This window comes from Pempheris klunzingeri, chromosome 2, assembly GCF_042242105.1.
Source record: "Pempheris klunzingeri isolate RE-2024b chromosome 2, fPemKlu1.hap1, whole genome shotgun sequence".
NCBI classification, from domain to species: Eukaryota; Metazoa; Chordata; class Actinopteri; order Acropomatiformes; family Pempheridae; genus Pempheris; species Pempheris klunzingeri.
Genome location: NC_092013.1, coordinates 16,869,755 through 16,882,692, shown reverse-complemented (window position 1 = coordinate 16,882,692; position 12,938 = coordinate 16,869,755). Strand labels below are relative to the sequence as shown.

At 41.6% G+C, this 12,938-nt stretch overlaps 1 protein-coding gene across 1 annotated transcript in view; it reads right to left on the bottom strand.

The window, feature by feature from the left end:
* Window positions 1–2,468: 2,468 nt before the first annotated feature.
* LOC139211865 (guanine nucleotide-binding protein G(s) subunit alpha-like) overlaps window positions 2,469–12,938 on the bottom strand; it is a 35,534-nt gene continuing 25,064 nt past the window's right edge. The window contains exons 6-12 of the mRNA XM_070842288.1: window positions 10,511–10,565; window positions 9,910–9,983; window positions 9,750–9,808; window positions 9,389–9,509; window positions 8,100–8,230; window positions 7,495–7,562; window positions 2,469–5,044 (exon numbers count right to left, since the gene is read on the bottom strand). Of these exons, the coding sequence (XP_070698389.1) occupies window positions 4,898–5,044; window positions 7,495–7,562; window positions 8,100–8,230; window positions 9,389–9,509; window positions 9,750–9,808; window positions 9,910–9,983; window positions 10,511–10,565 (655 nt within the window). The 3' untranslated portion in view covers window positions 2,469–4,897. The remainder of the gene's footprint in view (window positions 5,045–7,494; window positions 7,563–8,099; window positions 8,231–9,388; window positions 9,510–9,749; window positions 9,809–9,909; window positions 9,984–10,510; window positions 10,566–12,938) is intronic.

Below are 12,938 nucleotides of genomic sequence, written 5' to 3'. Positions count from 1 at the left end.
TTAACCTCTGGCTCCCTCTTGTGGAGCGGGGGAAAGGTGTCCTCCACTGCTGCCACTGGTCAGTGGATCACTGGGAGAGCACATCATTTGATCCCATTTTTGAACTTAACTTTAATATAAATTCAAATTAATGTTATTCAAACTAAACCACGTAACTGACATCCCTGTTCACATACTTTGGTGTAATTTTGGGCTAATTTTTATTGTGTGGACAAAGCACAGGAGAAATGTGCTTAAGTGTAGAAATGCTTTTCCCAATTTGGTGTGGACACTCTAGTCTAGTCTGCACAGAGCCCAAACCTCAGCTCAGCTTTATCACTAACTTTCTATCTATCTATCTAATATAATAATTCCCACCTTTGTTGTATATATTTTGTGTCATATGTGTTGTATTTAATATTTAATACTTAAAGAACAGTACTGGATGGGGCAAGAAAGCATTTCACCGCAAAATGTAGAGACGTGTCGAGCATCAGCAGACCAAAGCTAATTCCCAGACAAGTGGAGGCTGCTATGATTTTGTTCAGCTGTCCTCATATTTTTGGCCATGTAATGCATTTGAAAGCTTCGATCAGCAGAAAACAGTGCAGTGACACTGGTTTACCATTTAACAGCACTTAAATGGTTTAAACTGGAAGAGTCTACCCAGTAACTACTGGACACAGTGGGCGGTGTAATACTATGCAGATAACTAGTGGAAACAGGCCCCGTCTGTGAAACTTGCCTGCATCCTCTGTTAACAGGTGTAGTCTCACCTGAGCTCTACAGACTTCTCACTTCTCCATTCTATACATAGATAGAAGTAACATTAAGCCACTGTGGAGTGAAACAACAGGGCAGTTCTTTATGAGGCCCGACAGACAGTCTGTTCTGTGCAACTCTGGATGTGCCTGTAGATCTTGTTACTGAAGGAAAAATTACCAGCTTCACCTCATAATCCTGTTGCTCCAACAAGGAAACAGATGGGGTATCAGTGAGATTTCCATGAGTGTGAGATGAGCATGTGACACGCCATTTGTCTCCTCTTGATCCTCCATGATTAGGCCTTCTCTGGATGGACACAGTCTGTCCTGTCTGCTGCAAGTAGCTCAATTCCTCGCATTTTAATGTTGCGAGGATGAGCTCCAGTCTTCTCAGGTGCTACATTTCTCCATTCAGGAGCCTGTCTCGAGCCGATCTGTGGACCATGGTATAGTTTGGATGGCTTTTGGGAAACGTTTTACATCATGTTTCTCCTTTTGCAATTCACTGCTTGCCATCAGCAGTAAGTCTGGCATGTACAGCCCTGGCTGCATTGAGACTTTTGTTTGATATCTTAAACACACCAATGAGCAACATGACTGCAGCAATTATAGATTCAACTGTACCTAAAAACATATGTCCTGATATGCATGTGCCTGTGTTGTTTTTCCTTGTCCATGCTCAAATTTAAGAAACTTTATACACATGGAAAAGCATAAAATAAGCAAATAATTTCCTTCGGGATTAATAAAGTTGATCTTATCTTAAAATACTGAAAAGATTTTCTGCTAAAACAGAAAAAAATCCAGATGGGATATCTTCTATCGGAGCTAAAATTAAACTCGCCTATTGCTGCAGCCTGTGTGGCATTAAGGAGAACACAGGTGAAGAGGTGTTGACATAAAAATAAACAGCGAATGTAATCTCTTCTCTCACGTTATCGCTGCTGCAGATCTGAAGGATTAAGCCGGAGGAGTAAACGTGGGGACTCAAATCCCTCTGTAAAGAAGTCAAATAATTATATACTTGAATATTGCAATGATAGCATGTTCATGGTCTATAACCTTGTGTATCCACTTGTCTGAAATCCTACTTTTTTGGATGCAATTCTTTTGATTATGACCCCTCTCTCTGGCTGGTGTCTTTGGTGTATCAAGAACTACAATACGTGAACTTAGTTTTGTCTCTGACTAGTAATGACTAATGAGTGTATAATCCTAAATGATCCAACTTTGACAGACTTGAAAAATAAGGCCCTGATGTCCTCTGTACAAGGCCATGGTGGAGACTGTATTTGTAGCTTTGACAAAAAAAAAATTCCTTAATAAAAGTATTTTCAGTTCAGAGAGCAGGATGGATAACTGTGCACATCTCTGCCCCAACTGCTTCTGTACACTCCAAAAACAATACATCCCATGTTTCGTGAAATGTGTGTTGTGTAAGATGCGACTCTCAAGGGAAGATCTTACACTCGGATGCCAGTTTATGGGCACACCTGGCTAAGACTAATGCAGTCTAATAGTCCTGCAATACATCCTACTTTCATGAAGGTTATGATGTTCAGTTTTTGTTGAAACTGCTTTAGAGAGAGGCGTAGATTCAATTCAGATCTGAAGAATCAGTACTGTATTTTAGATCACTTCTGACACTGGGTAAGGGGTTTGACAGATGCTATATAAATAAACTTTATTATAAATTGTATCATTTTACTGAGAGGTGTCTAGTATTCTGTGTACCCTCACTGACATGAACCGAAACAGAAAAATATAAGAAACCTCTCCACCATAGAACATTAAGACCTTCATGGAGTGAGGGGTTATTGCAGCGGTTGCATTTGGATGCACTTTAGACACCGTGGCGTACCTAATAAACTGGTCACAGAGTGCATGGAATGTGGACTCAGCCTGTGAATGAACCAAACACTAATACAACCTTTTCTCCTTGTTTAAGCAAAAAGAATTTGGTTTATGTAGAAACAAGCAATGTTTTGCAACTGGATATTTCCCTCTCCTTCAAGAGTTAAAGCTAAAATAAAAAAAAAATTTAAAAAAAGAAAGAAATGAATTCCCATCCCACTGCACCCAGAATCGCCACTTTCTGAAAACAATGTATGCAGATGTTACTGACAGAAAGCAAAGGAAACCTGGGGACAGCTCACAAGGGAGATAGATATAAGTGTACAGTACATATATATAAAATATAAAATCTGAAATATATTTTATATATATTAAATTGTGTTAGGGTTCAGTATCTTTCACTACACAGCATTAAGGTGGTGTGTCCGATTACCTTTTTTTTTTCTCAAATCCTATTATATAAACCAGAGGAGAGTCAAAGCAAAACAAATGAATCAGCGATCAAACAAACGTGGGAAAAAATGGAAACTAAGCAACAGACAAAAGGCCTCCGCCCCGATCCGACGCCCCTGCCCCCGGCCTCCAGCGGAGGGGTGAGCTAGCACGGACGAGGTGGGACAGACCCGTCCAGCTGTACAGCGCAGTGAAACATAACTTACATATTAGCTCATTTTTACACGTACAGTCGTGATCAAGGCACAGGGATCTTCTACAAGTTATTTTTTTTCTTCAATAAAGTTGTACAAAATAATACATTTTACAGTCTGTACAAGAATAATAGTCCAGCAGTAAAATAAAGACAGACGTACTTAAAGCCAGAAGGGGGGAGGAAGTGGGACTGGGACAGGTGAGAGAATAAGACGAAAGGTGGGGGGAGGACGTTGTGTGGAGAGGGAGGGGACCGATGAGGACTGGAGCGTGTGTCTGTGTATGTATTAGTGTGTGTGTGTGTGTGTGTGTGTGTGTGTGCGTGTGTGTTCCCGGGTAAAAATGTCGCGTTCAGTCTTCTTAAGTCATTTTCTTTTACTTCATGCTTTCCTTTTGCGTTTTTTTTCCTTTTTAGATAAAAACCTCTCCTTTATTTCCATATGTTGAATAGTTGTCAAATAGCAGCAGGGGCAGGCGGGCAAGGATGTACATGTGTGTGTACATGTGTGCATATATATATATATTTGTATGTATGTATATGTGTGTGTGTGTGTGTGTGTGTGTGTGTGTGTGTGGAGGGGGTTTAAATGGTGCACAAAGGCAGATCACACACACAGTGTACACCAACACACAACATGGGGTAAAAACTAACAAAAACTTAAAAGTTGAATTGTGTTATTACAGGAATATATAATATTTATATTTATATATATACATATTTATATACACACATATATAAATATCTATATATATATATAGCTTGGATTTTTTGCACTGCATGAAGTTCACTGGTATGCATGAATTTATGCACTGTATGGTATTTTTCTTGTTTTTTTTTTTCCTTTTTTTGTTGTTTTCTGCCATCCCTCCTCGACTGGTTTCTTGAAGAGCAGGTCATGTGAGCCGTGCGGTCTCATGTTCAAGTCACGCTCACGTCCACAGGCAGCCGTTAATCAATTAGTCCGTCTGTTCGGGCACAAAAGGCTCACAGCCCTCCTCAGTATCAGTTTGCCACCCTCCGTGTCCATCGTTCTCGTCTCCTCCTCCGTCGCCGTCTTCAGCACGCGGTGAATAAACTCCTCTCTCTCAGAATGCATTATTCAATTCAGCCTCTGCCAACTGTTAAAAGCAGGAGGACTTGGTTTTCAAAGGGTCTGTGTGTGTGTGTGTGACTGCGATATGAGACATTAAAACCTATCTAAGGGTTCTGAATCTCTTATGCTGTGGGGGGTGTGTACCTATGTGTGTGTGTGTGTGTTCATATATCTGAGAGAGAGAAAGAGAGCTAAAAGGAGGGGTAGCCTGCACTGAGGGATTCCAGTCCTGACCCTCTTTCCTGGGTCAAAGTGTAGCTGAGTACAGCAGTCAGTCCTGGCTAATAGCTGATCAAACTGTTGTTGGTGTATCTGTAATTGTGTTTCTTTACTTAAAAAAAAAAAAAAAAGCCTTTCCACTGTTCTGTTTTTCTGAAATCGTGTTACTGGGAGAAGTAGGAGTTGTTTTGGGATGGCGGGGAGGGCCGGCAGTCAGTCGCTCGCTCGTTCGTTCGTTTGGTGAAGTTGGTGGAAGTGTAGGGGGTGTTTGGCTAACTGGTCGTGGGGGGTAGATAGGTAGGTTGGTAGGTAGATAAGTAGGCCGGACGCCGCTGCCCATCACAAGAGCTCGTACTGCCGTAGGTGCATCCTCTGTATGATGTCGCGACAGTCATTGAAGACGCGGCGGATGTTTTCTGTGTCGACGGCGCAGGTGAAGTGGGGGTAGCAGTAATGTCGTCCGTCCCCGCTGGCTGTGCTGATCCTCTGCAGAAGACACAACAGTACAGACAAGTTAGCGTCGTAGATTAGTGGTTCCCAGCCTGTTGTTGTATGATGAACTCATGTACCCCCCCTAATCGATATTGTAAGAATATTTTACTCTAAGTCACCGTCATTCCCCTTCAAGTGTCAGTGCTGGACATTTCACCCATTTTATTTTGGCTAAATATTTCAACTATTTATCCATTAGTATCCCCTGAGGAATATATACGTACTCCATTGTTGGGAGTCATTATTACAGGACATGCTGAGACGACAACTACAGCTGAAATCTACTGAGAATGTCTTGTAGGAAAATATCCTCTGCACACAGTAACTTGGTGCAACATTAAAGTGGCCATCTGCAAGATTTTGTGTTTTGCAAGATTTTTGTGACATCTTTGGTGTTAAGCGGTGCGTCCAAGAAAAACATTTGCCAATCACACAGTTTGGTTGAAACTGTGATGTCTTTTACTTTGGATTTTCTGTTCACTGCTGTTGCTGCTTCTGGATGTAAACGTCTTCTTCATCTACACTCCCCTCCAAAAGTATTGGAACAGTGAGGCCAGTTCCTTTATTTTTGCTGTAGACTGAAAACATTTGGGTTTGACATCAAAAGATGAATATGAGACAAGAGATCAACATTTCAGCTTTTATTTCCAGGTATTTACATCTGGATCTGATACACAACTTAGAAGATAGCATTATTTGTGACGGAACACTACATTTTTAGGCGAGCAAAAGTATTGGAACAGATAGACTTAAAATAGATTAACGTGAAAAGACTTAATATTTAGTTGCAAATCCTTTACTTGTAATAACTGCATTAAGCCTGTGACCCATTGACATCACCAAACCTTTGCATTCTGCTTTTGTGATGCTTTTCCAGGCTTTCACCGCAGCCTCTTTCAGTTGTGGTTTGTTTTGGGGGGTTTCTCCCTTCAGTCTGCTCTTTAGCAGGTAAAATGCATGCTCTATAGGGTTGAAGTCTGGAGATTGACTTGGCCAGTCTAAAACCTCCCACTTCTTGCCCCTGATGAACTCCTGGCAGTGTGTTTTGAATCATTATCTTGCTGCACCACGAAGGATCTCCCAATCAGTTTGGTTGCATCTTTCTTTAAATAGGCAGACAAAATGTTTCTGTAGACTTCTGAGTTCATTTTGCTGCTGCCATCATGTGTTACATCATCAATGAAGATGAATGAGCCCATCCCAGAAGAAGCCATGACATTACCTCCACTGTGTTTCACAGATGAGCTTGTATGTTTGGGATCATGAGCAGATCCTCTCTTCCTCCAAACTTTAGCCTTTCCATCACTTTGGTAAAGGTTCATCTTTGTCTCATCAGTCCATAAAACTTTGTCCCAGAATTTTTAGGCTTGTCTCTGGAGTTTTTGGCAAATTCCAGCCTGGCCTTCCTATTCTTCTTGCTAATGAGTGGTTTGCATCTTCTGGTGTGGCCTCTGTACTTTTGTTCATGAAGTCTTCTGCGAACAGTAGACTGTGACACCTTCTCTCCTGCTCTCTGGAGGTTGATACTTATGTCACTAACAGTTGTTTTAGGGTCTTTCTTTACAGCTCTCACAATGTTTCTGTCATCACCTGCTGCTGTTTTCCTTGGTCTACCTGTTCGACGTCTGTTACTTAGTACACCAGTGGTTTCTTTCTTCTTCAGGACATTCCAAATGGTTGTACTGGCTATGGCCAATGTTTGTGCAATGACTCTGATTGATTTTCCATCTTCTCTCAGCTTCACAATTGCTTGTTTTTCACCCATGGACAGCTCTCTGGTTTTCTTGTTGGTTACGCCTCTAACTATAAATGCAGTCTGCACAGGCAAAACCTAAATCTGAAACTGAACGTAGACATTCAGCGCGATTTATTGTTTGAATAATTAATGTAACAGGACACACCAGGGCAACAAAACACACCTGTCAGTCACATGTTCCAATACTTTTGCTCACATGAAAAATGGGTGGGTTCAAACAAAAGGTGCTAACTTCTAAGTTGTGTATCAGATCCAGATGTAAATACCTGGAAATAAAAGCTGAAATGTTGATCTCTTGTCTCATATTCATCTTTTGATGTCAAACCCAAATGTTTTCAGTCTACAGCAAAAATAAAGGAACTGGCCTCACTGTTCCAATACTTATGGAGGGGAGTGTACATCAGATTTTAAGAGTAGTTAACATAAAAAAAATGTCAAACTACATCCACTTCACTGAGTTATGCAGTATTAACAACAAGTGATACAGGTGGCAATATGTAAAAGCTATTTACATGAGAATGTAACATATTTTTATCTACGATTTGTGTAAGATTGCTCTGTGGTGGATAGAAGATAAACAGGTTATGTATAATGGAAAAATAACAATCAAAAGATTAAAAAAGATATAAAAACATATAAAACTTACATGGTAAATGATCAAATTCAAACAGGTAAAACAGGATCTTACCAGAAACTCATCCCGAATGAAGTACTTCGCCCTTGTGACACGGGGATCTTCACCTGGCTCTGGTATTGCTGTTGGAGAAAAATAAATCCAGTCACAATGAGGTCATTTCTGACCTGTGTCCTGCTGCTGAACAGGCCACAACCTGAGGAGCTACACATGGTAAACCCAGCAAGGATGACAATTAGACCAAAACTGTTTGACGATCACACATGTTGTAAACAAGGCAGAAGTTTAAGCAGAATATCTAAAACAATTCATTTGTAGGTGCACACAAAAGTCAGTAATAACTCCTCATTGCAAAGGAAAACTATGTTGCACAGCTACAGCAATTACAGTGGGTCAAAATTAAACTGACAGATGTTTAGTTGTAATATACCAGAATTATCCTTTAAAACTACTGTATAAGTGTGAGTTTTCCGAGTCTTTTGGTTAAGAAAAAGCTAAATGTTGTTTAATCCTCAGCCTATTTTTATCTAGATTGTTGTATTCTGACTCAGCAGGGTTCATCATCTACACTTTCAACTATTTGTATGCGTCAACCACAGAAAAATGGACGTGTGTGTTACATATTGGACACCCACAGATTATCAGTGTCAAGCTCTTACCATCATCAGGTGTAGTGTAGCGTGCAAACTCCGGGAAGTACTCCTCTATTTTAGATTTCCCTGCCAGGACCTTCTCAGCAAGCAGGTCCTGTTTGTTCAGGAAGAGGATAACTGAAATGGTCCGTAGCCACCTGTGGAGGGAAATGAAGAACCAGTTAAGAGCCAGACCTCTTTGGGCTTTTGTTTATGGCCAAAAACATGTTACAGGTCTGTTGCTGGAGTGTCCGCACTTTTCAAGTGGCATTATATTTTAATTGGGTTTGGCTGGAGAGCCGAGGAGTCATTTACTCTCTGGTGTTCTGGGCTGAAATTGTCTTAGAGCTCCTGCCATAAACTGTTCATATGCTCCCACAGGGAGAGTCAAGGAAGGACTCTGCATCTGCAACCAGTCTGAGCACAGTGTTGGTAAGGAGTTTGTATATCTGGTTTTAACGGTGGCAGTGGTATGAAGACTTTAGCTGTGCCAATCACATGCTGCCACACATTTGTCTTCCTGTCAAAATCAGAAAACCCACTTGGGTCTGTCATAAACAGCCGCCATTTTTCTGCTACCTTTTTAAGGCGGGAATGTTGCGGTGTTATTCCTCCTCACCGTCTGTATTAAACATACGAAGACCGAGGCAAAAATAAAATAATAAAACAAACCATCCAAATCATCAAAAGCAAACTGACAGTAATTCTGTCTTTAACACTGAACCAGTTTCCTGTTTTTGCAACAGATTGAACCATCGGTACAAACATCCTCTGGTTTAGTGTCTGTGGCAGACGCTGAAAACCTTCCTGTAAATTAAATAACCAAACACGCATGTAGTTGTGAATGTACTGTATGTGTAAGGGTTTATGTGTATGTATATCATCATGAGCTTTATAAACACCAAAAAAACATCAATTACTCTCGAGTTTTATCTTTGATTTACTAGCAGGAGACCCTGTTACATCATTTTTATAACCTGCTTGATCTTTATGTTCTTTTGCAGCCATTTGGTTATATGGACACAGTGGAATTGTATTGGTGTTGAAAATTAAAAGAATATTTTGTTTCATCCAGTTAAACTTCAGGGCACAACATGCACATTTGCTTGTGTACTGATAAGAGTGTCTGTACTACAGGCTCTCTTTTATGCCATAAATATTTTCTGTATGCCTTCAATTTCTCCCTTTTCATCACCCCACCTTGAGATATGTGTATTGAAACCAGTCACGAAAAAGAAGAAAGTGAGTACTAGTCTCGTGCTTTCATTATTAGATCCAGAGAGAAAAACTGAATTGAATGAACTGTCGATGCTGACCTGTTGTTCCAGATGTTCTTGAAAAGGTTGAGGGCTTCCTGTAGTCTGTTGGTCTGATTGTCTTCTCTGATCACCATGTTGTAGCTGCTGCTCGCCACCACAAAGATGATGGCTGTCACATCTGTCTCACACACACAGACACGCACGCACACACACGCCAAGATTAACACACCAGAGATGGAGAAAACCATCAAACACTCGGGCACCCTTGCTTACCTTGAGATTTAAATAAACACACAGACATGCATCGGGCAAAAATAGAAAGCAAATGTCTGGACACAAATAAATATGACTGCTTGTCGCTGGTTATTTTTCAGCACTTCATAAATACAATAAAGCAGTCGAGCAACGAACATCCTACCATTAAAACACTGGATCCATTTTCGACGCTCATCCCTCTGACCGCCGACATCGAACATACTGTGAAAAAAGGACATTAAAAGTTCGAGATTACTGGAAATATGAGGGAAAAATTCAGTCTTTTTGCAGCTTCTTTATCACCCGACTGTGCAATAACTCACTGGAAATTGACTTTGTCTATTTGAAATCTTGTTTCGAAGATCCCGGATGTCAGTACTCTGCATCTCAACAGGTCCTAAAAAACAGAGAAGGAGCAGGAGGGTGTTTTAAGAAACCATTTAAGAAAATACACTGAAATATAGATGTATATTTCAATATCGATACAGAAGATTTAGAGGAGAGTGTGCTGTGTGGTATCAGGAAGATGGAAATGAAAGTGTCAAAAGAGGAGGATAAAAGGATAACAAGGTATTAAAGGAGGGTTTGTTACAGAGGAGGAGAGGAAGAATATGGAGGAAACAAACTCATGGACAGCAAGAACAACGCAGACACAATTAATGAGGCACAACACCAGAACCTTGAAGATGAAACAGCTAAATGGACTTCACCCATCATTATCTTGATTATTTACATTTAATGCCAAAATGTCCTCTATTAAAAAGACCTATGTTTGGTATTTTTTCTCATTAAATACGTTAAACATTTTTCACATATCCTTTTCTGTCTGTCAACTACACAGTTGACTGCCTGTTTTAGTGCTACACAGCACAAATGCAGACAAAGTGCTTCAATGTAATAGAGTTTGTGTGTTGGACCTCTCACCTGATCAGTGGGTGTGTAGTCATTCTGCCTGACCACCTCAATCCTGTCTAAGAAGCTGCAAAAAGAACAGAAAAATGCTGCCGGTTAGATCTTGATAACATAATATAATAACAATGTAAAAACACTATAAAGCAATAATATATCACATATATACAATAACACGAGTAAAACATGTCAACATTTCCCCGGGACACTTTCAGCAATCATCAAAATAAATGCAACTTTGCAATGCATTTATCAGTTGACAATGCAAAACTGGACTATTTAAAAAAAAATCCTTCAGTGCTGCACAGTATGCCAGCAAACGCTCACACACTCCAGTACATCCCAGTACATTAGTGGGAGCAAGAGAAAGATGGAGGACGGTGGTCCCGGAACGGCCACCAGGGGGCGTTTGTTTTAATTCACAGCGAGATCAGAGTCGGTCTGAGTCACCAGCAGCCCTTTGCTCTGTCAGACCAGAGAAGCCTTGTCAATGGAGCTGCTGTAGTAGTACTTGCACAGGAGGAGAGGTGTGTGTGTGTGTGTGTGTGTGTGTGTGTGTGTGTGTGCACATCTGTGAGCCGTGGCAGTGTGCGTGGGCGGGTATGCAGGCCTATGGTGATTTCAGATTTGCAGAGCGCCTACCCATATGCATGTTAATTGTTCCGATGAACTGGCCTACATTACTGCTGCCTTTCGAGGTGTGTGAGCGGCCCTGATGTTTTCATGTTGACTGTATCAGGGTCACCTGCTGCGACGAGTCAGGACTCCAAACGGGCCAAAAGAAAGACTTCTGATACTTTTACATGAGCATCTGTCAAGGAAACAAGATGAACCGTCTCTCACATTACTCAGGCCGAAGAAGAGTCTGTGTCAAACAGAAAATAAACTGACTAACAGATAAAAACAAGCAAGAAGGAGAGTTTTTAACATCCCTGACACCCTGACAGTACTTTTAGACGACTAGAAGAAACAGTATGTAGGAAGGAGAGCAGGAGCTGCTCCGCTCCGACAGTAGAAAGAGGAGTGGGTTGAACTCAATGCGGCTACACTGGGAGGAATTTAATGATTATCTTTAAGCTACAGCGTCCTAAAGTGTCCCACTAGCCTGCATACATCAGACACAAGTACTGCACGTTTTCCCACAACAATGCCTCTTAAATGTGAAGTAACCACACGTCCACAGTGAAAATAAACTACAGTAGACATCAGTAAGGTGGAGACTGGGAGGCCATGGTGGATCAGCTACCTTTATTTATTAATCTCACACTATAGTTATTAATTATACTTATTATTAAGTGTAAGATTTTAATGTTTGGCCTCATGGAAACCAAGCAGAGGTGCTAACAGGCATGTAGACATGTATTTATTGAAAGAAAAGAAATTTTATGTGGTGAACCACTACCTAAACAACACAAGATGCACCAGGACAGCTGATACCAGCTCCACTAATAATTTATTTCCTGGGTAAATGCTGTTAAAGGTTTACAAACTAAAAAGGTCTGGAACCACTGTTCCAGAGTGACGGATGGTTACCTGCTAAAGTGGCTGCTAACATAGACAAACGTATTAATCCCCCCCCCCCCTCTCTGTTTGATTCCTGCACGGCTGCCTGTTTTGACTGATCATCAGCCCGCCGTTCTTACTACTACAGAGACAAGACGTTTGCTAGTAGCTGTCTCTCCGGCCAAAGGTATGTAACCCCCTCTGAGATAACTAGGAATGTGGCAGGCAGGGGTGAAATGTGACAGGAGGGCTGCAGGTAACACACTGCGAGGAACAGGGGGCTGGGTCTGCGGAAGCTACAGGACTGGACGGACAGACAGAGAGGGAAGAGACAGTGAGCCGGGGAGAGGAGAGAGTCAGTACGAAAAGAGAGAAACAGAAAAGGACAAACAGTTTGGGGAACAAAGAGACGCTCATGTGCATATCTGTGCACAAATGCACACGGACACACATATTCATATAAAAACACACACAGAGGCAATTAAGCAGCCAACCAGTCTGGTACCATCGGCTCTCTGCAGGAGCCGAGTGGCTCAGCTGTTCCCACACCACAGCGCCTCTGCTGTGCCAGCACACCCAGAGCCCTCAGTGGACAACTGTTCAGCCAAGCTGCCTGTTCCTGCCCCGTATCCACAGCTCTGGCCCGGCGAGCGTCTAACTCCACCCTGCCGTAACGGCCCCAAGCTGATCTCCCAAACACATAAATAACCTGGATGTGAGAGAATCTAAAAGCTGCAGCTCTAATGATGACAGAGTTAGCATGGCTGCCACCGACATCTGCCGAGGCCAAACTCTTGTGTATCTACAGCTCTGGTCTGAGGTGTCGACACGCCCTGGACAAACACAAGGCTCAATTTTTAGCAGTTCTGCCTATTAATAGGAGAAGTGCCAATAATAACTGTGCCTAGTAAGTTGAACTAAATAATAGTGGCTGCCCCAG